This window comes from Oncorhynchus gorbuscha, linkage group LG23 (genome assembly GCF_021184085.1).
Source record: "Oncorhynchus gorbuscha isolate QuinsamMale2020 ecotype Even-year linkage group LG23, OgorEven_v1.0, whole genome shotgun sequence".
Classification (NCBI taxonomy): Eukaryota; Metazoa; Chordata; class Actinopteri; order Salmoniformes; family Salmonidae; genus Oncorhynchus; species Oncorhynchus gorbuscha.
The window spans coordinates 31,740,047-31,766,221 of NC_060195.1; the positions used below are offsets into that span (position 1 = coordinate 31,740,047).

General features: G+C 44.7%; 1 protein-coding gene across 5 annotated transcripts in view; it reads right to left on the bottom strand.

Annotated features, from left to right (window-relative positions):
- The window catches only part of LOC124011107 (testican-1-like), a 450,156-nt gene extending 427,818 nt beyond the window's left edge, over positions 1–22,338 (bottom strand). For 4 of the 5 annotated variants that reach the window (XM_046324141.1, XM_046324139.1, XM_046324138.1 and 1 more), the window contains exons 1-2: positions 22,125–22,338; positions 21,364–21,534 (exon numbers count right to left, since the gene is read on the bottom strand). In XM_046324141.1, the coding sequence (XP_046180097.1) occupies positions 21,364–21,531 (168 nt within the window). In that variant the 5' untranslated portion in view covers positions 21,532–21,534; positions 22,125–22,338. The remainder of the gene's footprint in view (positions 1–21,363; positions 21,535–22,124) is intronic. The other variant, XM_046324140.1, reaches the window with a different exon arrangement.
- Positions 22,339–26,175: the final 3,837 nt, after the last annotated feature.

Here is a 26,175-nt window from a genome sequence, read left to right on the forward strand (position 1 = left end):
ACCACAGAGAGTTTCTAACAGGCTTTATGTTACCATTATCACAGAGAGGCTCTGACGACAGGCTTTCTGTTACCATTACCACAGAGAGGCTCTAACAGGCTTTATGTTACCATTACCACAGAGAGGCTCTAACAGGCTTTCTGTTATCATTATCACAGAGAGGCTCTAACAGGCTTTCTGTTACCATTATCACAGAGAGGCTCTAACAGGCTTTATGTTATCATTACCACAGAGAGGCTATAACAGGCTTTCTGTTACCAAAACCACAGAGAGTTTCTAACAGGCTTTATGTTACCATTATCACAGAGAGGCTCTGACGACAGGCTTTCTGTTACCATTACCACAGAGAGGCTCTAACAGGCTTTATGTTACCATTACCACAGAGAGGCTCTAACAGGCTTTCTGTTACCATTACAACAGAGAGGCTCTAACAGGCTTTCTGTTACCATTACCACAGAGAGGCTATAACAGGCTTTCTGTTACCATTACCACAGAGAGTGTCTAACAGGCTTTCTGTTACCATTATCACAGAGAGGCTCTGACGACAGACTTTCTGTTACCATTACAACAGAGAGGCTCTAACAGGCTTTCTGTTACCATTACCACAGAGAGGCTTAACAGGCTGTCTGTTACCATTACCACAGAGAGTGTCTAACAGGCTTTCTGTTACCATTACCAGAGAGGCTCTAACAGGCTTTCTGTTACCTTTACAACAGAGAGGCTCTAACAGGCTTTCTGTTACCATTATCACAGAGAGGTTCTAACAGGCTTGCTGTTACCATTACCACAGAGAGGCTCTAACAGGCTTTCTGTTACCATTACAACAGAGAGGCTCTAACAGGCTTTATGTTATCATTACCACAGAGAGGTTCTGACGACAGACTTCCTGTTACCATTACCACAGAGAGGCTCTAACAGGCTTTCTGTTACCATTATCACAGAGAGGCTCTGACGACAGACTTTCTGTTATCATTACCACAGAGAGGCTCTAACAGGATTTCTGTTACCATTATCACAGAGAGGCTCTGACAGGCTTTCTGTTACCATTACAACAGAGAGGCTCTAACAGGCTTTCTGTTACCATTATCACAGAGAGGCTCTAACAGGCTTTCTGTTACCATTACCACAGAGAGGCTCTAACAGGCTTTCTGTTACCATTATCACAGAGAGGCTATAACAGGCCTTCTGTTACCATTACAACAGAGAGGCTCTAACAGGCTTTATGTTACCATTACCACAGAGAGGCTCTAACAGGCTTTCTGTTACCATTACAACAGAGAGGCTCTAACAGGCTTTCTGTTACCATTACCACAGAGAGGCTATAACAGGCTTTCTGTTACCATTACCACAGAGAGTGTCTAACAGGCTTTCTGTTACCATTATCACAGAGAGGCTCTGACGACAGACTTTCTGTTACCATTACAACAGAGAGGCTCTAACAGGCTTTCTGTTACCATTACCACAGAGAGGCTTAACAGGCTGTCTGTTACCATTACCACAGAGAGTGTCTAACAGGCTTTCTGTTACCATTACCAGAGAGGCTCTAACAGGCTTTCTGTTACCTTTACAACAGAGAGGCTCTAACAGGCTTTCTGTTACCATTATCACAGAGAGGTTCTAACAGGCTTGCTGTTACCATTACCACAGAGAGGCTCTAACAGGCTTTCTGTTACCATTACAACAGAGAGGCTCTAACAGGCTTTATGTTATCATTACCACAGAGAGGTTCTGACGACAGACTTCCTGTTACCATTACCACAGAGAGGCTCTAACAGGCTTTCTGTTACCATTATCACAGAGAGGCTCTGACGACAGACTTTCTGTTATCATTACCACAGAGAGGCTCTAACAGGATTTCTGTTACCATTATCACAGAGAGGCTCTGACAGGCTTTCTGTTACCATTACAACAGAGAGGCTCTAACAGGCTTTCTGTTACCATTATCACAGAGAGGCTCTAACAGGCTTTCTGTTACCATTACCACAGAGAGGCTCTAACAGGCTTTCTGTTACCATTATCACAGAGAGGCTATAACAGGCCTTCTGTTACCATTACAACAGAGAGGCTCTAACAGGCTTTCTGTTACCATTACCACAGAGAGGCTCTAACAGGCTTTCTGTTACCATTATCACAGAGAGGCTATAAAAGGCTTTCTGTTACCATTACCACAGAGAGTTTCTAACAGGCTTTCTGTTACCATTATCACAGAGAGGCTCTGACGACAGACTTTCTGTTATCATTACCACAGAGAGGCTCTAACAGGATTTCTGTTACCATTATCACAGAGAGGCTCTGACAGGCATTCTGTTACCATTACCAGAGAGGCTCTAACAGGCTTTCTGTTACCATTACAACAGAGAGGCTCTAACAGGCTTTCTGTTACCATTACCAGAGAGAGGTTCTGACGACAGACTTCCTGTTACCATTATCACAGAGAGGCTCTGACGACAGACTTCCTGTTACCATTATCACAGAGAGGTTCTGACGACAGACTTCCTGTTACCATTATCACAGAGAGGCTATAACAGGCTTTCTGTTACCATTACCACAGAGAGGCTCTAACAGGCTTTCTGTTACCATTACAACAGAGAGGCTCTAACAGGCTTTCTGTTACCATTACCACAGAGAGGTTCCGACGACAGACTTCCTGTTACCGTTATCATTACCACAGAGAGGCTCTGACGACAAGCACTGGCGTGAGGAGAGGGGAAACACTCAACTGCTTGACACACACACATATATACACACACACACACACACACAACAATCTCTAGGCTGCTTCAGACACACTCTTCAACTCTCACATACAAACACAAACTCAAACGATGCATCTGTTTGTGTGTGTATATGTGTGTGTGCGTGTGTGTGCGTGTGCGTGTGTGTGTGTGCGTGTGTGTGTGTCTAGTCAGGGTGGAGGGAGTTCTGCGACAGCAGAGCGTTGGTAGCTGCTGGTTCCTGGTTCCTTCCAGCTGGGTGTTTATAGACAGCCAACCAGGCAGGCAGGCAGGCGTGAGGTGTGACAGATTGACCCAGCCAGCCCAGAGACACAGACGTGGAGTAGCGTATGTCAGAGACTAGCAGGGAAGATTGTCCCATGCAGGGAGCCATACTGTGGAGGACCACGGGGGAATTAAAACCCTACCTGACCCCATCTGGGGCAAATACTTTTATCAAATGGTAGACACTAGACAGGTAGACACTATACAGGTAGACAGGTAGACACTTGATGGGTAGACACTAGACAGGTAGACATTAGACAGGTAGACACTATACAGGTAGACATTAGACAGGTAGACAAGTAGACACTATACAGGTAGACATGTAGACACTTGATGGGTAGACACTAGACAGGTAGACATTAGACAAGTAGACACTATACAGTTAGACAGGTAGACACTTGATGGGTAGACACTAGACAGGTAGACATTAGACAGGTAGACACTATACAGGTAGACAGGTAGACACTTGACGGGTAGACACTACACAGGTAGACACTACACAGGTAGACAGACAGGTAGACAGGTAGACACTATACAGGTAGACAGGTTGACACTATACAGGTAGACAGGTTGACACTATACAGGTAGACAGGTTGACACTAGACAGGTAGACACTAGAAAGGTAGACACTAGCCAGGTAGACACTAGACAGATAGACAGGTAGACAGGTAGACAGGTAGACACTAGACAGGTAGACATTAGACAGGTAGACAGGTAGACACTAGAAAGGTAGACACTAGACAGGTAGACACTCGACAGGTAGACACTCGACAGGTAGACAGGTAGACACTAGACAGGTAGACACTAGACACTATTCAGGTAGACAGGTAGACACTAGACAGGTAGACAGGTAGACACTAGACAGGTAGACACTAGACAGATAGATAGGTAGACACTAGACAGGTAGACACTAGACATGTAGACACTAGACAGGTAGACAGGTAGACACTAGACAGGTAGACACTAGACAGGTAGACACTAGACATGTAGACACTAGACAGGTAGACACTAGACAGGTAGACAGGTGGACAGGTAGACACTAGACAGGTAAACACTAGACAGGTAGACACTAGACACTATTCAGGTAGACAGGTAGACACTAGACAGGTAGACAGGTAGACACTAGACAGGTAGACACTAGACAGGTAGACACTCGACACTAGACAGGTAGACACTAGACACTAGACAGGAAGACACTAGACACTAGACAGGTAGACAGGTAGACACTAGACAGGTAGACAGGTAGACACTAGACACTATACAGGTAGACACTAGACAGATAGATAGGTAGACACTAGACAGGTAGACACTAGACATGTAGACACTAGACAGGTAGACAGGTAGACACTAGACAGGTAGACACTAGACATGTAGACACTAGACAGGTAGACAGGTGGACAGGTAGACACTAGACAGGTAAACACTAGACAGGTAGACACTAGACACTATTCAGGTAGACAGGTAGACACTAGACAGGTAGACAGGTAGACACTAGACAGGTAGACACTAGACAGGTAGACACTAGACAGGTAGACACTAGACAGGTAGACACTAGACAGGTAGACACTCGACACTAGACAGGTAGACACTAGACACTATTCAGGTAGACAGGTAGACAGGTAGACACTAGACAGGTAGACACTAGACACTAGACAGGTAGACACTAGACACTAGACAGGAAGACACTAGACACTGGACAGGTAGACACTAGACAGGTAGACAGGTAGACACTAGACACTAGACACTAGACACTAGACAGGAAGACACTAGACACTAGACAGGTAGACACTAGACACTAGACAGGTAGACACTAGACACTAGACAGGTAGACACTAGACACTAGACAGGTAGACACTAGACAGGTAGACACTAGACAGGTAGACACGTAGACACTAGACAGGTAGACACTAGACCGGTAGACACTAGACACTATTCAGGTAGACAGGTAGACACTAGACAGGTAGACACTAGACAGGTAGACACTAGACACTAGACAGGTAGACACTAGACAGGTAGACACTAAACACTAGACAGGTAGACACTAGACACTAGACAGGTAGACACTAGACAGGTAGACACTAGACACTAGACAGGTAGACACTAGACAGGTAGACACTAGACAGGTAGACAGGTAGACAGGTAGACAGGTAGACACTAGACAATAGACACTAGACACTAGACAGGAAGACACTAGACACTAGACAGGTAGACACTAGACACTAGACAGGTAGACACTAGACACTAGACAGGTAGACAGGTAGACACTAGACACTAGACACTAGACAGGAAGACACTAGACACTAGACAGGAAGACACTAGACACTAGACAGGTAGACACTAGACACTAGACAGGAAGACACTATACACTAGACAGGTAGACAGGTAGACACTAGACACTAGACAGGTAGACACTAGACACTAGACAGGAAGACACTAGACACTAGACAGGTAGACAGGTAGACACTAGACAGGTAGACAGGTAGACAGGTAGACACTAGACACTAGACAGGAAGACACTAGACACTAGACAGGTAGACAGGTAGACAGGAAGACACTAGACACTAGACAGGTAAACACTAGACACTAGACAGGAAGACACTAGACACTAGACAGGTAGACAGGTAGACACTAGACAGGTAGACAGGTAGACAGGTAGACACTAGACACTAGACAGGTAGACACTAGACAGATAGATAGGTAGACACTAGACAGGTAGACACTAGACATGTAGACACTAGACAGGTAGACAGGTAGACACTAGACAGGTAGACACTAGACAGGTAGACACTAGACAGGTAGACACTAGACATGTAGACACTAGACAGGTAGACACTAGACAGGTAGACACTAGACAGGTAGACAGGTGGACAGGTAGACACTAGACAGGTAATCACTAGACAGGTAGACACTAGACACTATTCAGGTAGACAGGTAGACACTAGACAGGTAGACAGGTAGACACTAGACAGGTAGACACTAGACAGGTAGACACTAAACAGGTAGACACTCGACACTAGACAGGTAGACACTAGACACTATTCAGGTAGACAGGTAGACAGGTAGACACTAGACAGGTAGACACTAGACACTAGACAGGTAGACACTAGACACTAGACAGGAAGACACTAGACACTAGACAGGTAGACACTAGACAGGTAGACAGGTAGACACTAGACACTAGACACTAGACACTAGACAGGAAGACACTAGACACTAGACAGGTAGACACTGGACACTAGACAGGTAGACACTAGACACTAGACAGGTAGACACTAGACAGGTAGACACTAGACAGGTAGACACTAGACAGGTAGACACTAGACATGTAGACACTAGACAGGTAGACACTAGACAGGTAGACAGGTGGACAGGTAGACACTAGACAGGTAAACACTAGACAGGTAGACACTAGACACTATTCAGGTAGACAGGTAGACACTAGACAGGTAGACAGGTAGACACTAGACAGGTAGACACTAGACAGGTAGACACTAAACAGGTAGACACTCGACACTAGACAGGTAGACACTAGACACTATTCAGGTAGACAGGTAGACAGGTAGACACTAGACAGGTAGACACTAGACACTAGACAGGTAGACACTAGACACTAGACAGGAAGACACTAGACACTAGACAGGTAGACACTAGACAGGTAGACAGGTAGACACTAGACACTAGACACTAGACAGGAAGACACTAGACACTAGACAGGTAGACACTAGACACTAGACAGGTAGACACTAGACAGGTATACACTAGACAGGTAGACACTAGACGGGTAGACACTAGACAGGTAGACACGTAGACACTAGACAGGTAGACACTAGACAGGTAGACACTAGACCGGTAGACACTAGACACTATTCAGGTAGACAGGTAGACACTAGACAGGTAGACACTAGACAGGTAGACACTAGACACTAGACAGGTAGACACTAGACAGGTAGACACTAAACACTAGACAGGTAGACACTAGACACTAGACAGGTAGACACTAGACAGGTAGACACTAGACAGGTAGACACTAGACACTAGACAGGTAGACACTAGACAGGTAGACACTAGACAGGTAGACAGGTAGACAGGTAGACAGGTAGACACTAGACAATAGACACTAGACACTAGACAGGAAGACACTAGACACTAGACAGGTAGACACTAGACACTAGACAGGTAGACACTAGACACTAGACAGGTAGACAGGTAGACACTAGACACTAGACACTAGACACTAGACAGGAAGACACTAGACACTAGACAGGAAGACACTAGACACTAGACAGGTAGACACTAGACAGGAAGACACTAGACACTAGACAGGTAGACAGGTAGACACTAGACAGGTAGACAGGTAGACAGGTAGACACTAGACACTAGACAGGTAGACACTAGACACTAGACAGGAAGACACTAGACACTAGACCGGTAGACAGGTAGACAGGTCGACACTAGACACTAGACAGGTAGACACTAGACAGGAAGACACTAGACACTAGACAGGTAGACAGGTAGACAGGTAGACACTAGACACTAGACACTAGACACTAGACAGGTAGACACTAGACAGGTAGACACTAGACAGGTAGACACTAGACACTAGACAGGTAGACACTAGACAGGTAGTCACTAGACAGGTAGTCACTAGACACTAGACAGGTATACACTAGACACTAGACAGGAAGACACTAGACACTAGACAGGTAGACAGGTAGACACTAGACAGTTCCAGCTGTGTGCTGTCCTAGCAATCATACAGCTGACAACACTCCGACAAAGACATGTACGCACACAGAGCAATGCGGTGAGAGTGGATCCTTTTACCAACAGCACACACACACACACACACACACACACACACACACACACACACACACACACACACACACACACACACACACACACACACACACACACACACACACACACACACACACACACACACACACACACACACACACACTGCTGCACCATTCTCCTAGTGCACCTGCTCCTCTTTCTAATCTGATGGAGTGAAGACTGCTGCTGCAGCTGAGCCACAATACAATTTACGCTTACACACAACAGACCCATACACACACACACACACACACACACACACACACACACACACACACACACACACACACACACACACACACACACACACACACACACACATACACAACATACCCATACACACACACACACAACATACCCATACACACACACAGAACATACACAAAACACACACACAAAAACATTGCAGCGTCGTACCACCACATCGTGTAGTCGGGGTGACACACACACACACACTCACACAAACACAACACACACTCATGCATTATTAAACGGGGAGCAAGCAGCTTATCAACAGAGACACAGAGAGAAACATGGCAGGAGGGTCAGGGTGGGGGAGAGAGGGAAGAGGAAGGGGGAGGGGGTTGACATGGTTGATAAGGCACAGGGTCATCCAGTGTCCTACAGACAGACAGACAGACAGACAGAGAGACAGAGAGGGGGGGGATAAAAGATGAGCTGAGTGGCTAGAAAGAGCCGTATGACCTGCAGGTCTGTCTCTGCAGGTAATAGCTAAGCTATGAAACTAACAGTTATAATGGAGTATCAAATAACATTACTTGCATAATTTCTAATCCCCTTTTTATATATATCAAATCAAATGTATTTATATAGCCCTTCGTACATCAGCTGATATCTCAAAGTGCTGTAAAACCCCAAACAGCAAGCAATGCAGGTGTAGAAGCACGGAAGAGGCACTATCCATTTAATTTCATGCTCCTACTGGTTGGAGGAACTGCTGGAAAACATCCAAATGCAATATATACATTATATATACAGCAGTATGTGAACACCCCTTCAAATTACTGGACTTGGCTATTTTAGCCTCACCTGTTGGTGACAGGTTTATAAAATTAGGCACACATCCATGCAATCTCCATAGACACTTTGGCAGTAGAATGGCCTTACTGAAGAGCTCAATGACCTTCAACCTTGGCACCATCATAGAATGTCACATATCCAACAAGTCAGTTTGTCAAATTTCTGCCCTGCTAGAGCAGTCCCGGTCAACTTTAAGTGCTGTTATTGTGAAGTGGAAACGTCTAGGATCAACCACAATCCTAAGATTACCATGCACAATGCCAAGCTGGAGTGGTGTAAAGCTCGCCGCCATTGGACTCAGTGGAAATGTGTTCTCTGGAGTGATGAAACACGCTTCACCATCTGGCAGTCCGACTGAAAAATCTGGGTTTGGCGGATGCCAGAAGAACGCTACCTGCCCGAAAGCATAGTAAACTGTAAAGTTTGGTGGCGAGGGAATAACATTCTGGGGCTGTTTTTTATGGTCCCGGCTAGGCCCCTTAGTTCCAGTGAAGGGAAACGTTAACGCTACAGAATACAATGACATTCTAGACAATTAGGTGCTTCCAACTTTATGGCAACAGTTTGGGAAGGCGCTTTCCTGTTTTTGCATGACAATGCTCCCGTGCACAAAGCGAGGTCCATTCAGAAATGGTTTGTCGAGATCAGTGTGGAAGAACTTGACTGGCCTGCACAGAGCCCTGACCTCAACCCTATCATACACCTTTGGGATGAATTGGAATGCCGACTGCGAGCCAGACCCAATCGCCCAACATCAGTGCCCGACCTCACTAATGCTCTTGTGGCTGAATGGAAGCAAGGCCCTACAGAAATGTTCTAACATCTAGTGGAAAGCCTTCCCAGAAGAGTGGAGGCTGTTATAGCAGCAAAGGGGGGGACCAACTCTATATTAATGCCCATGGTTTTGGAATGAGATGTTCGACAAGCAGGTGTCAAGGACTTGGTGTCCACATACTTTTGGTAATGTACTGTACCACATTACATTTACATTACATTACATTTAAGTCATTTAGCAGACGCTCTTATCCAGAGCGACTTACAAATTGGTGCATTCACCTTATGACATCCAGTGGGACAGTCACTTAACAATAGTGCATCTAAAACTTAGGGGGGGTGGGGTGAGAGGGATTACTTAACCTATCCTAGGTATTCCTTAAAGAGGTGGGGTTTCAGGTGTCTCCGGAAGGTGGTGATTGACTCCGCTGTCCTGGCGTCGTGAGGGAGTTTGTTCCACCATTGGGGGGCCAGGGCAGCGAACAGTTTTGACTGGGCTGAGCGGGAGCTGTACTTCCTCAGTGGTAGGGAGGCGAGCAGGCCAGAGGTGGATGAACGCAGTGCCCTTGTTTGGGTGTAGGGCCTGATCAGAGCCTGGAGGTACTGAGGTGCCGTTCCCCTCACAGCTCCGTAGGCAAGCACCATGGTCTTGTAGCGGATGCGAGCTTCAACTGGAAGCCAGTGGAGAGAACGGAGGAGCGGGGTGACGTGAGAGAACTTGGGAAGGTTGAACACCAGACGGGCTGCGGCGTTCTGGATGAGTTGAAGGGGTTTAATGGCACAGGCAGGGAGCCCAGCCAACAGCGAGTTGCAGTAATCCAGACGGGAGATGACAAGTGCCTGGATTAGGACCTGCGCCACTTCCTGTGTGAGGCAGGGTCGTACTCTGCGGATGTTGTAGAGCATGAACCTACAGGAAGGGCCACCGCCTTGATGTTGGTTGAGAACGACAGGGTGTTGTCCAGGATCACGCCAAGGTTCTTGGCGCTCTGGGAGGAGGACACAATGGAGTTGTCGACCGTGATGGCGAGATCATGGAACGGGCAGTCCTTCCCCCGGGAGGAAGAGCAGCTCCGTCTTGCCGAGGTTCAGCTTGAGGTGGTGATCCGTCATCCACACTGATATGTCTGCCAGACATGCAGAGATGCGATTCGCCACCTGGTCATCAGAAGGGGGAAAGGAGAAGATTAATTGTGTGTCGTCTGCATAGCAATGATAAGAGAGACCATGTGAGGTTATGACAGAGCCAAGTGACTTGGTGTATAGCGAGAATAGGAGAGGGCCAAGAACAGAGCCCTGGGGGACACCAGTGGTGAGAGCGCGTGGTGAGGAGACAGATTCTCGCCACGCCACCTGGTAGGAGCGACCTGTCAGGTAGGACGCAATCCAAGCGTGGGCCGCGCCGGAGATGCCCAACTCGGAGAGGGTGGAGAGGAGGATCTGATGGTTCACAGTATCGAAGGCAGCCGATAGATCTAGAAGGATGAGAGCAGAGGAGAGAGAGTTAGCTTTAGCAGTGCGGAGCGCCTCCGTGATACAGAGGAGAGCAGTCTCAGTTGAATGACTAGTCTTGAAACCTGACTGATTTGGATCAAGAAGGTCATTCAGAGAGAGATAGCGGGAGAGCTGGCCAAGGACGGCACGTTCAAGAGTTTTGGAGAGAAAAGAAAGAAGGGATACTGGTCTGTAATTGTTGACATCGGAGGGATCGAGTGTAGGTTTTTTCAGAAGGGGTGCAACTCTCGCTCTCTTGAAGACGGAAGGGACGTAGCCAACGGTCAGGGATGAGTTGATGAGCGAGGTGAGGTAAGGGAGAAGGTCTCCGGAAATGGTCTGGAGAAGAGAGGAGGGGATAGGGTCAAGCGGGCAGGTTGTTGGGCGGCCGGCCGTCACAAGACGCGAGATTTCATTTCATTACATACTTTTGGTAATGTACTGTACCACATACTTTTGGTCATGTACTGTATATACAGAATGTATAATCGCACTGGACTCCAAGTGTATCGACCAATCACTCTAATCTTAATTCCAACCCTCAGATGTCCACAGACTAACCCATCTCCCCCAGTACTATAACATGTGACTATTTCCTTGTGTAATACATCATTCTATTTTACTGTGTCTTATGTCTTATGAGGGTCGTGAACCTCTCTACAGAGATTGCCCTTAAAATAAATGTTTTACCTAACAGTGTAATCATATTTCTCATTGATTGATGGTGGTTTTTCAGATCTTCTAACAGTACTGTTTGTAGGTCCAACAGAAAAGACATTATAGCTTAAGAACGACTCCTGCACCCGACTCCATAAACGTGCCACGGATGGACATCACCAAAAGAGATCTATTGATTCCATTTCCTCGTGGCAGAGTCTGCACAGGGCTGACTGTTCAATGCCCCATGTAATTCAGCATTCTTTTTGTGGCGAGAATTTTAAATTGAAAAGAATGGATGTGTCATTTGTTGTTTTGTATATCAGTTCATAAACCGGTTAACCATGGTATTGGGACATAAAAAAAATCTATTCCCAACCATCTTGAACCTTAAGTGAAACTGATCCATTTTACCATTTATTATAGTCACTTTCAGCCATGCATGGTTTTTACATTGGAGGCAGACAAACCGATTCATTTGTTACTCTTTTAAGTAAATGCCTCTTCCATTTTTGTGGCAGCGCTGCGTGGAGTTGGTTATAATTTTGTATTCAGTATACATCTCCATACACTTTTGTTAATTGCTTGTTTAACATAAATGTTACTGTCCTTATTGACAATGTCATTCATAATCATGATACCTTCCCTTCCTTATACAGTTTTTCCACAGAAATTGATTTATTTGCTGTTATATAAGTTCTGCTTCGTCTGGAGGAAACAATTCTGTGTGACTTCATTTAAAAATGAGACAAGTTTAAACGGGGATAACATTGTCAACCCAGCGGAAATGGTTGGTTTTAATCTGTATAATGGCTTAGTAGCCTGCTGACGAATCGCTTGGACTTAGGTATCATTTTGGGATAATGGAGGCTTTAAAAGAGTGGCTTAATGCCTTAATATTTCCTCGTTTTAACCCTACAAACTCATATTCATTATATTAATATGCCCATATAACTTGAACTGGTTTTCCAAATGAAATGAATCGTCGCTCCATTTTTCAGGGATATGTACATCGAGCACATGGACTTCATCAGCTGACCATTTCATTGGGAGACCACATGGCAATTTAAAGTTTGTATCTCTCATAGACCCAATCTATGGGATGTTAGTCCAGACAAACTGGAGATATTATCCTGGTCTTCTGATAGGACTGGAGAGAAAACTTGTAGCATCAGCCTACACTGATACTTTTGTCTCTAATCCCTTCATTTTTCACCCCTTGATGACATCATGAGATCTAATATATATTTACATTACATTTACATTTAAGTCATTTAGCAGACGCTCTTATCCAGAGCGACTTACAATATATAGTAATTAACACATGATCGTAATGGATCTTTCAGTAATTCATAAAAAGTTTGATATACAATACCAGTCAAAAGTTTGAACACACCTACTCATTCAAGGGTTTTTCTTTATATTTACTATTTTCTACATTGTATAAAAATAGTGAAGACATCAAAACTATGAAATAACACATATGGAATCATGTAGTAAGCAAAAAAAAGTGTTAAACAAATCAAAATATATTTTATATTTGAGATTCTTCTAAGTAGCCACCCTTTGCCTTGATGACAGCTTTGCACACTCTTGGCATTCTCTCAACCAGCTTCATCTGGAATGCTTTTCCAACAGTCTTCAAGGAGTTCCCACATATGCCGAGCATTTGTTGTCTGCGTTTCCTTCACTCTACAGTCCAACTCATCCCAAACCATCTCAATGGTGATTGCGGAGGCCAGGTCATCTGATGCAGCACTCCATTACTCCACTCCTTCTTCGTCAAATATCCCTTACACAGCCTGGAGGTGTGTTGGGTCATTGTCCTGTTGAAAAACAAATGACAGTCCCACTAAGCGCTAACCAGATGGGATGTCGTATCGCCTCAGAAAGCTGTGGCAGTCATGCTGGTTAAGTGTGCCTTGAATTCTAAATAGATCACTGACAATGTCAGTGATCCATGCTTCATAGTGGGAAATACACATACGGAGATCATCCGTTCATTTTTGGAACCAAAAATCGAACATTTTGACCAAAGGACAGATTTCCACCAGTCTAATGTCCATTGCTCGTGTTCCTTGGCCCAAGCAAGTTTTCCTCTTCTTATTGGTGTCCTTTAGTAGGTTTCCTTGCAGCAATTCGTCTATGAAGGCCAGATTCACATAGCCTCCTCTGAACAGTTGATGTTGAGAGGTGTCTGTTACTTGTTACTTACTTGGCATTTATTTGGGCTGCAATTTCTGAGGCTGGTGACTCTAATGAACTTATCCTCTGCAGCAGAGGTAACTCTGGGTCTTTCTTTCCTGTGGCGATCCTCATGAGAGCCAGTTTCATCATATCGCTTGATGGGTTTTGCGACTGCACTTGAAGAAACTTTCAAAGTTCTTGAAATTTTCCCGGATTAACTGACCTTCATGTCTTAAAGTAATGATGGACTTTCGAGCTGTTCTTGCCATAATATAGACTTGGTCTTTTACCAAATAGGACTATCTTCTGTATATCCCCCCTACCTTGTCACAACGCATTAAGAAGAAAATAAATTACACAAATGAACTTTAACAAGGCACACCTGTTAATTAAAATGCATTCCAGGTGACTACCTCATGAAGCTGGTTGAGAGAATGCCAAGAGTGTGCAAAGCTGTCATCAAGGAAAAGGGAGGCTAATTTGAAGAATCTCAAATATAAAAATATATTTTGATTTGTTATTTCATCATTTTGATGTCTTCACTATTATACTACAATGTAGAAAATTGTAAAAATAAAGAAAAATCCTGGAATGAGTAGGTGTATCCATACTTTTGACTGGTACTGTATCTCTATTGGAATGACATCGAGGCCACAGGTTTTCACCGTCTGAAAGAAATCAATTGCAACCATAGTTGTGTATTTAGGGCTTCACAAGATGTATTTTGTGTCCAGATAGGTTTAAAGTCTTTTCTCCTTTTACCGGTTTGGTTTTTGGAATGAAATTTGAATTGATTGGCCTCTAAAGGCACATTTAAAGGCACCCCATGTGATAAGTGAGTCCCTCCACCTACCAAAACAACGTCGGAGTACAAAATTTGGTTAACCATCTAACTGAGGAACTAAATTAAACCTTCCGTAATACCCTAGATGCAGTCAAACCCCTAAAAACAAAAACAAATTGAAAACTAGCTCCCTGGTATACAGAAAATACCCGCGGCCTGAAGCAAATGATGCTCCAAATCTTCCAACAAGCTTGGAAAGATCGAAGAGTCCTCACTGCTGCTCGATCATCCTATTTTTCCAACCTAATTGAAGAGAAAAATAACAATCCAACATTTATTTTTGATACTGTTGCAAAGCTTACTAAAAAAGCAGCATTCTCCAAGAAGATGGCCTTCACTCCGTAAACACAGACACCCTCATAGATATCATCCTAACCAACCTGCCCTCCAAATACACCTCTGCTGTCTTCAACCAGGATCTCAGAGATCACTGCCTCAATGATTATGTCCGTAATGGGTTTGCGGTCAAACGACCACCCCTCATCACTGTCAAATGCTCATTGAAACACTTCAGCAAACAGGCCTTTCTATTCGACGTGGCCCGGGTATCCTGGAAGGATATTGACCTCATTCCTTCAGTAGAAGATGCCTGGTTATTCTTTAAAAGTGATTTCCTCACCATCTTAAATAAGCGTGCACCATTCAAAAAATTTAGGACCAGGAACAGATATAGCCCTTGGTTCACTCCAGACTTGACTGCCCTTGACCAGCACAAAAACATCCTGTGGCGTACTGCATTAGCATCAAATATCCCCCACGGTAAGCAACTTTTCAGGGAAGTTAGGAACCAATATACACAAGCAGTTAGGAAAAAAAAAGGATAGCTTTTTCAAACAGAAATTTGCATCCTGCAGCACAAACTCCAAAAAGTTTTGGGACACTGTAAAGTCTATGGACATTAAGAGCACCTCCTCCCAGCTGCCACTGCACTGAGGCTAGGAAACACTGTCAACACCGATAAATCCACGATAATCAAGAATTTCAATAAGCATTTTTCTACCCTACCCTGGTCAACAGCCCTGCGCTCCCCATAGCAACATGCCCAAGCCTCCCCCATTTCTCCTTCACCCAAACCCAGATAGCTGATGTTCTGAAAGAGCTGCAAAATCTGGACCCATACAAATCAGCAGGGCTAGACAATCTGGACCCTCTCTTTCTAAAATGATCAGCTAAAATTGTTGCAACCCCTATTACTAGCCTGTTCAACCTCTCTTTCGTAATGTCTGAGATCCCCAAAGATTGGAAAGCTGTCGCGGTCTTCCCCCTCTTCAAAAGGGGGAGACACTCCAGACTCAAACTGCTATATCTATCCTACCCTGCCTTTCCAAGGACTTCAAAAGCCAAGTTAACAAACAGATCACTGACCATTTCGAATCCTACCACACCTTCTCCGCTATGCAATCTAGTTTCCGAGCTGGTCATGGGTGCACCTCAAGGTCCTAAACGATATAACAACCTACATTGATAAGAGACAATACTGCGCAGCTGTATTCATAGACCTGGCCAGTGCTTTCGACTCTGTCAATCACCACATTCTTATCGGCAGACTCAACAGCCTTGGTTTCTCAAATGACTGCCTCGCCTGGTTCACCAACTACTTTTCAGGTTGTCAAATCGGAGGGCATATTGTCCGGACCTCTAACAGTCTCAGGGTTCAATTCTCGGGCCGACTCTTTCCTCTATATACATCGATAATGTTAACACACTGTGTTAACTAACCTCCAGACGAGCTTCAACGCCATACAACTCTCCTTCCATGGCCTCCAACTGCTCTTAAATGCAAGTAAAACTAAATGCATGCTCTTCAACCGATCGCTACCAGCACCTGCCCGCCCGTCCAGCATCACTACTCTGGATGGTTCTGACTTAGAATATGTGGACATCCACAAATACCTAGGTGTCTGGTTAGACTGTAAACTCTCCTTCCAGACTCACATTAAGCATCTCCAATCAAAAATTAAATCTAGAACCAACTTCCTGTTTCGCAACAAACCATCCTTCACTGATGCTGCCAAACATACCCTATGACTCTCCTACCGATCCTTGACTTCGGTAATGTCATTTACAAAATAGTCTCCAACACTCTACTCAGCAAACCACACCATATTCTTTTGGAGAGATGGAAACCCAAATTGGTCTACATGGACAAGTTCTTGCCTGGTTTAGATCTTATCTGTCGGAAAGAGATCAGTTCGTCTCTGTGGATGGTTTGTCCTCTGACAAATCAATTGTAAGTTTCGGTGTTCCTCAGCGTTCGGTTTTAGGACCACTATTGTTTTCACTATATATTTTACCGCTTGGTGATCTCATTCGGGAAACATAATGTTAACTTTCACTACTATGCAGACGATACACAGCTGTACATTTCAATGAAACACGGTGAAGCCCCAAAATGACCCATCCTGGAAGCCTGTGTTTCAGACATAAGACAGTGGATGGCGGCAAATGTTTCACTTTTAAACTCAGACAAAACAGAGATGTTAGTTCTAGGTCCCAAGAAACAAAGAGATCTTTTGTTGGATCTGACAATTAATCTTAATGGTTGTACAGTCGTCTCAAATAAAACTGTGAAGGACCTCGGCGTTACTCTGGACCCTGATCTCTCTTTTGAAGAACATATCAAGACTATTTAAAGGACAGCTTTTTTCCATCTTCGTAACATTGCAAAAATCTGAAACTTTTTGTCCAAACATTATGCAGAAAAGCTATTCCATGTTTTTGTCACTTCTAAATTAGACTACTGCAATGCTCTACTCTCTGGTTACCCGGATAATGCACTAAATAAACTTCAGTTAATGATAAACACGGCTCATAGAATCCTGACTAGAACCAAAAGATGTGATCATATTACTCCAGTGGTAGCCTCTGGCATCCTGTTAAGGCTAGGGCTGATTTCAAGGTTTTACTGCTAACCTACAAAGCATTACATGGGCTTGCTCCTACCTATCTCTCCAATTTGGTCCTGCCGTACATACCTACTCATACGTTATGGTCACAAGACGCAGGCCTCCTTATTGTCCCTAGAATTTCTAAGCAAACAGCTGGAGGCAGGGCTTTCTCCTATAGAGCCATTTTTAAAGGAAAATGTTGCCTCTCCATGTGAGAGAAGCAGACTCGGTCTCAACCTGTAAGTCTTTACTGGAGACTAATTTCTTCAGTAGGTCCTATGATTGAGTGTGGTCTGGCCCAGGAGTGTGAAGGGGAACGGAAAGGCTCTGGAGCAACGAACTGCCCTTGCTGTCTCTGTCTGGCCGTTTCCCTTGTTTCCACTGTGATTCTCTACCGCTTACTGGTGCTCTTCCATGCTGTTTCTAGGAGAGGTGTGTCACTTGAGTGGGTTGAGTCACTGACGTGATCTTCCTGTACGATTTTGCACCCCCTCGGGCTCGTGCACTGGAGATCTTCGTGGGCTATACTCAGCCTTGTCTCAGTAAGTTGGTGGTCTGCGGATATCCTTCTAGTGGTCTGGGGGCTGTGCTTTGGCTAAGTGGGTGGGGTTATATCCTGCCTGGTTGGCCCTGTCCACGGGTATCGTCAGACGAGGCCGTGTCTCAGCCTCCAGTATTTATGCTGCAGTAGTTTATGTGTCGGGGGGCTAGGGTCAGTCTGTTTTATCTGGTGTTATTCTCCTGTCTTATCCGGTGTCCTGTGTGAATTTAAGTATGCTCCCTCTAATTCTCTCTCTCTCCCTCTCATCCCAGAGGACCTTAGCCCTAGGACCATGCCTCAGGACTACCTGGCCTGATGACTCCTTGCCGTCCCCAGTCCACCTGGTCGTGCTGCTGCTCCAGTTTCAACTGTTCTGCCTGCGGCTATGGAACCCTGACCTGTTCACCGGACATGCTACGTTGTCCCAGACCTGCTGTTTTCAACTCTCTAGAGACAGCAGGAGCAGTAGAGATACTGTGAATGATCGGCTATGAAAAGCCAACTGACATTTACTCCTGAGGTGTTGACCTGTTGCACCCTCCACAACCACTGTGATTATTATTATTTGACCACGCTGGTCATTTATGAACTTTTGAACATCTTGGCCATGTTCTGTTATAATCTCCACCCAGGAAAGCCAGAAGAGGACAGGCCACCCCTTAGAGCTTGGTTCCTCTCTTGGTTTCTTCCTGGCCACTCCTTTCTAGGGAGTTTTTCCGAGCCACTGTGCTTCTACATCTGCATTGCTTGCTGTTTGGGGTTTTAGGCTGGGTTTCTGCATAGCACTTTGTGACATCTGCTGATGTAAAAAGGACTTTATAAATACATTTGATTGATTGATAGGTTGATGGTCTGATCGCATTTATAAGAGGATCAAATGAAAAGAATCAATCTGACTAGTTTGATTAAGCCTCCTCCAAGAATATCTTACAAGATCTAGGTTTTTAAGATTCCAAATTTCAGTCAATTCCAACATGACCATAATATTCGTAATCTCTTTGAGCGCCAGAGGCATCATCAAATATTAAACCAAAATGTCACAGCCTTTACTCCTCTCCACTCCGCCTCATCCCTCCTCCCCTCTCCTCTCCTCAAGGACATCAAGCAGTCTCCACCTAATGACTTTCATTTACATGGAAGACCATGGAGAGGGAGCTGCACGCCACAGACACACACACCTCCTCCCTCCCCCCACATACACACAACACAGGGCTTTAAGGGATTTTGCTAACGCCAGCTCGGACTTGGGCTGCAGCTGCTTCACTTAAGGCCGTTTACAGGCCGCTAGATGCTGTGTTTCACGCCACCACTACAATGAAGAACGATGCAGCGCCAGGGTCAACATTAGCTCCCACATCACTCCAGTCAAGAAAATGTTTGCTTATGTCAATAACCACTCTCACTGCAGCATGCTCTGTTACACATTATAGTTTGGGTCTGTGTGTATATCAGACAGTCTACCACAGGTATGACACAAAAGTACTTGTTTACTGTTCTATTTATGTTGGTAACCAGTTTATAATAACAATAAGCCACCTCTGGGTTTATGATATATGGCCAATATACCATGGCTAAGGGCTGTATCCAGGCACTCCGTGTGGCATCTTGCCTAAGAACTGCCCTTAGCCATATACCACACCCTCTTCGAGCCTTATTGCTTAAAAATAGCACACCCCTGGGGCCTTATTGCTTAAATATAGCACACCCTCTTGGGTCTTATTGCTTAAATATAGCACACCCTCTTGGGTCTTATTGCTTAAATATAGCACACCCCCCCTGGGTCTTATTGCTTAAATATACCAACCCCCCCTGGGACTTATTGCTTAAATATACCAACCCCCACCCTGGGACTTATTGCTTAAATATACCACACCCCCTTGGGTCTTATTTCCCCTGGGTCTTATTGCTTAAATATACCAACCCCCCCTGGGACTTATTGCTTAAATATACCAACCCTCCCTGGGACTTATTGCTTAAATATACTATACCCCCTTGGGTCTTATTCCCCCTTGGGTCCTATTGCTTAAATATAGCACACCCCCTTGGGTCTTATTCCCCCTTGGGTCTCATTGTTTAAATATAGCACACCCCCTTGGGTCTTATTCCCCCTTGGGTCTCATTGTTTAAATATAGCACATCCCCTTGGGTCTTATTGCTTAAATATAGCACACCCCCTTGGGTCTTATTGCTTAAATATAGCATACCCCCTTGGGCCTTAATCCCCCTTGGGTCTTATTGCTTAAATATACCAACCCCCCTTGGGTCTTATTGCTTAAATATACCACCCCCCTTGGGTCTTATTGCTTAAATATACCACACCCCCTTGGGTCTAATTGCTTAAATATACTACACCCCCTTGGGTCTTATTGCTTAAATATAGCACACCCCCTTGGGTCTTATTGCTTAAATATACCACCCCCCCTGGGTCTTATTCCCCCTTGGGTCTTATTGCTTAAATATAGCACATCCCCTTGGGCCTTATTGCTTAAATATAGCACACCCTCTTGGGTCTTATTGCTTAAATATAGCACACCCTCTTGGGTCTTATTAATTAAGTAACCAACATGGCAGGGCTAGATGAGACTGCTAACGGTTGCTGTTACCCATTTCTAAACCCCTAATGCATTAGAGGAAACACACAGGAGGCTATGTCTGTGTCCCAACCATCGAGAACACCTTATGGGCTCTGGTCAAATGTAGTGCACTATATAGGGAATAGGGCTCTGGTCAAATGTAGTGCACTATATAGGGAATACGGTGGTGCCATTTGAGACTGAACCTAAACCACTGTGTTCCATTGATTACAGAACCCCCGGGATAGATATGGTCCCAGTGGCCTGTGACTGAATAGGGAGCATCAGTGGGTCAGTGGTGTGTGTTGAGGGTGAGCAGGCCACACACTTGATTAAGCCCGATAAGTACTTAAAGTAAGGGTGTGGCAAGGAAGGGGCTGCCTACACACACACCTGTGTCAGTCAAATCACCCAACCATTACTAGATACTGCAATGGCAGCAGGCCTCGTGGCCAGATCCAACAGTTGCCAAAAAAAAGACCATTTGAAAGCAAAGTTGCGAAAAACACGGTAATTCTAAACTCACATCTCTGAATTTGTTCCAATATCTGTCCTTGTCGTACTGAGACACCGTGCTCAGCCATTTGTCGTTGTCCAGCGCGTGGCCATTGTTGTTGTTACGGACCACTGTTTCCCCGCGCCTGCCCTCAGCGCGCAGCAAGAGAGCCGCGAGAGGCAGCAGACAGAAAAGCATAGTCTGAAAAAAGAAAGAAAGGGAAAGAGAAAATGGGAGAGAAAGTGACATTGAGCACAAGGGATGGACAACGAGGGATGGAGAGGAGCTTGCTGCCCTAATGCACAGATAGTGAACTAGGCATAATTTCCAACGCAACCTACGCACCTAGAAGTTAATTCACATGCACTTACTATCAGGAAATATTCATTTAATTATGTAAATATCTGCATAAACAATGGAGGAGGACAGGATGTTATTCAACCTATTAGAATGCATTAATTAGATTGACTGAGTGCCTCTTGTGCAATTGCTGCTCCTCATCTTAAACTGATTATAAACATTTGAAAACATATCGCATTTTCACACCGTGGCAGATGGAGCACGGGAAACGATTAGCTCTAAAGGCTCTCTGGAAGATAAACAGGCAATTAACAGCCTTCAACACAATTACTCTCTCCTTGGAGCGCGCACCCCTCACATCTCCTCTTACCAAAATAGGAATGAACCACAAATACATAGACTGCGTATCCTATCTTCCTCTGCCTCTCATCTCTACGTACAAAAATGTCGCCACGGGTCCTAACTCAGACCCACCTCTCCCGTCCACCTACCTCGGATAGCTTGTCCAGCTTCCGGGGGAAACAGGGGGCTCAGTTGTGAAGTTTCTGCGGGTGTCAGTTAGACGGTTTAACGGTCCGGTAGAGTAGACTGAGTATCCACGGGACCTCCGGTAGCTCCGAACTCAGCAGTAATACTGACGGCGACCGTGAGCAGCAGGAACGAGCCTCAGAACTTGTCTCTCTCCTCCCCCTCCGTAACCTTTCCGCCCAGACTCCGCCTCTCTGATAGCAGTCTCTCTCTCCCCCCATCCAATCGCTTCCTCACTCACTCTTTCACCCTCCTCTATTCCTCCCTTTCTCCCCCTGTTCCCTATCCCCCCTCTTTCCTCTCACTTTCGCTTTGCAGTGCAGTGTCGGTGTGTCAATGATTTACAACGGAGGAAATGGTGCATTCCCAATGGAATAAGCGAATGTTTGTTGTTTCAAGGCGAGATTTCCAAGTGATAAGACTACCAATAAGAAGGATATGTTTTTGGTGATGGATTATTTTGTACTTTTATGATTGATAAAGTCCTACACACCTTTTGTAGTTGTTATCCCCAGATAACTCTCTTCTGGTCATCAAAATGCGAGCGGAGTAGGCAGTTTCTTTAGAGAAGTCCTAGTTAAGAACACATTTTTATTTACAATGACGCCCTAGGAACAGTGGGTTAACTGCCTTGTTCAGGGGCAGAACGACAGATTTTTTACCTTATCAGCTGGCCCAACGCTCTAAACACTAGGCTACCTGCCAACTATTGTTACTACATGATTCCATTACTTGAAACGTGAAGGCTTTTGTAGAATTAAGCACTGTGAATATATCTGACACTTTACAATAATCTGTATTATCTGCTATTGGTCTATTTCATGTAACCTCGAGTTCATGTAACCCCAATTTCAAGATATGGCCTGCGCGAGGAGCTTTCTGACCCACTGCAGAGACTCGCTAGCGCTTTACTTTCAGCATCGCTGTCCCTTCAGCACCACGCGCAGCGCACGATGTCATGGAGGAAGCACTAAGGAACTAAACTGGGGAACAACAAACCTGTAAAGCCTAGTCCAATATAGCACAGGACTATAACATAGAATAGCAGCCAAAGGAAAACGGGTCAGAACACTGTGTCTCTCTCTCACGCCTATGGCATGCGGACATGGTCATTATATTATAATATGCAGGTATAATCTCTCCCTCCACATATTCTCTCATCTCTCCGAGCTCCGGGCTGAGGCAGGCCGACATGCCTTCCCTCTGAGTGGCTGTCGCTCCCGAGGCTATATATAGCCTATCCGGTGCACGGTGTGACTGCAGACATACAATGGCAGCGCCACCTGTGCACTGAGGGGAAACGAGGCGGAAGGAGAAGGGTTTCGTGTGGAACAGGCGTTAACCTATAAACTATGCATCCCGATATGGAAGTCTGAAAAAAACGTCAAACTGATACACTAAAGGGTCCAGTCCTGAGGGTGGGTGGATAGCCTTTCAATTGGTTCGCTTACTTTGCTTTGTTTAGGCCTTACTTGTACAGTCGTGGCCAAAAGTTTTGAGAATGACACAAATACTCATTTCCACAAAGTTAGCTGCTTCAGTGTCTTTAAATATTGTTGTCAGATGTTACTATGGAAGACTGAAGTATAATTCCAAGCATTTCATAAGTGTCAAAGGCTTTTATTGACAATTACATGAAGTTGATGCAAAGAGTCAATATTTGCACTGTTGACCCTTCTTTTTCAAGACCTCTGCAATCCGCCCTGGCATGCTCTCAATTAACTTCTGGGCCACATCCTGACTGATGGCAGCCCATTCTTGCATAATCAATGCTTGGAGTTGTTGGGAGAAGTTGCTCTCAGAGGATGTGTTGGTACCATTCTTTATTCATGGCTGTGTTCTTAGGCAAAATTGTGATTGAGCCCACTCCCTTGGCTGAGAAGCAACCCCACACATGAATGGTCTCAGGATGCTTTACTGTTGGCATGACGCAGGACTGATGGTAGCTCTCACCTTGTCTTCTCCGGGCAAGCTTTTTTCCGGATGCCCCAAACAATCGGAAAGGGGATTCATCAGAGAAAATGACTTTACCCCAGTCCTCAGCAATCCTATTCATGTACCTTTTGCAGAATATCAGTCTGTCCCTGATGTTTTTCCTGGAGAGAAGTGGCTTCTTTGCTGCTCTTCTTGACACCAGGCCATCCTCCAAAAGTCTTCACCTCACTGTGCGTGCAGATGCACTCACACCTGCCTGCTGCCATTCTTGAGCAAGCTCTGTACTGGTGGTGCCCCGATCCCGCAGCTGAATCAAATTTAGGAGACGGTCCTGGCGCATGCTGGACTTTCTTGAGAGCCCTGAAGCCTTCTTCACAACAATTGAACCTCTCTCCTTGAAGTTCTTGATGATGCGATAAATGGTTGATATAGGTGAAATCTTACTGGCAGCAATATGTGAAGCCCTTTTTGTGCAAAGCAATGATGATGGCACGTGTTTCCTTGCAGGCAACCATGGTTGACAGAATGATTCCAAGCACCACCCTCCTTTTGAAGCTTCCAGTTTGTTATTCAAACTCAGCATGACAGAGTGTTCTCCAGCCTTGTCCTCGTCAACACTCACACCTGTGTTAACGAGAGAATCACTGACATGATGTCAGCTAGTCATTTTGTGGCAGGGCTGATATGCAGTGGAAATGTTTTGGGGGGGATTCAGTTCATTTGCATGGCAAAAAGGGACTTTGCAATAAATTGCAATTCAACTGATCACTCTTCATAACATTCTGGAGTATATGCAAATTGCCATCATACAAACTGAGGCAGCAGACTTTGTGAAAATTTATATTTGTGTCATTCTCAAAACCTTTGGCCACGACTGTAGGTAGGCACATAGACGTGAGAAAAGGGCTGCTCAGGATGCTAAAAAATCAGAGTAAATACAATACCAGTCAAACATTTGGACACCTACTCATTCAGGGTTTTTTCTTTCTTGTATAAAAATAGTGAAGACATCAAAACTATGAAATAACAAATATTGAATCATTTAGTAAACAAAAATGTGTTAATCAAATCCAAATATATTTTATATTTGAGATTCTTCACAGTAGCCACAGTAGCCTTGATGAGAGCTCTGCACACTCTTGACATTCTCTCAACCAGCTTCATGAGGTAGTCACCTGGAATGCATTTCAATTAACAGGTGTGCCTTGTTAAAAGTTCATTTGTGTAATTTATTTTCTTCTTAATGCGTTTGAGCCAGTCAGTTGTGTTTTGACAAGGTAGGGGTGGTATACAGAAGATAGCCCTATTTGGTAAAATACCAAGTCCATATTATGGCAAGAACAGCGCAAATAAGCAAAGAGAAACTGTCCATCATTACTTTCATTTAAGACATGAAGGTCAGTCATTGCGGAAAATGTGTGCAGTCGTAAAAACAAGAGTTATGTTGTAACTGGCTCTCATGAGGACCGCCACAGGAAAGGAAGACCCAGATTTACCTCTGCTGCAGAGGATAAGTTCATTAGAGTTACCAGCCAACAGGCATATCTCAACATCAACTGTTCAGAGGAGATTGCGTGAATCAGGCCTCCATTGTCGAATTGCTACAAAGAAACAACTATTAAACAAAATTGTACTTTTTGACTGTGACACCATCTTTTGATTGGTTTAAATTCAACTACATATTATGACCCCATCACTGAAAGGTTAGACTCTCAGGAACACGTATGTGTCTTCTGTTTCTCTTTACAAAACCCAACAAGCCTCATTAGAACAGAGTGGACAAGACCAGGCACTAAATCAGACTGGGGAGAAAAGAACATCAAGATCAAACAAAATGATTGTCTGATGATCTTCTGAACATCCCAAGACCTTTCTGATGCCTTTCAGTCACTTCAAACCATACTTCCTTCAGATTAAATTAAGGTTAAATAAATAAAACCACTGTCAAAAGTACTGTCAGACTGATTTGTAATAGTCAGTAAAAGTCCAAGTAAAAATTGGCCCTTGATTACATTACTTTGTTTAGATGGTGGGGTCTCACATTTTTTTTATATCAAAATGGGTCGCGGGCCAAAAAGG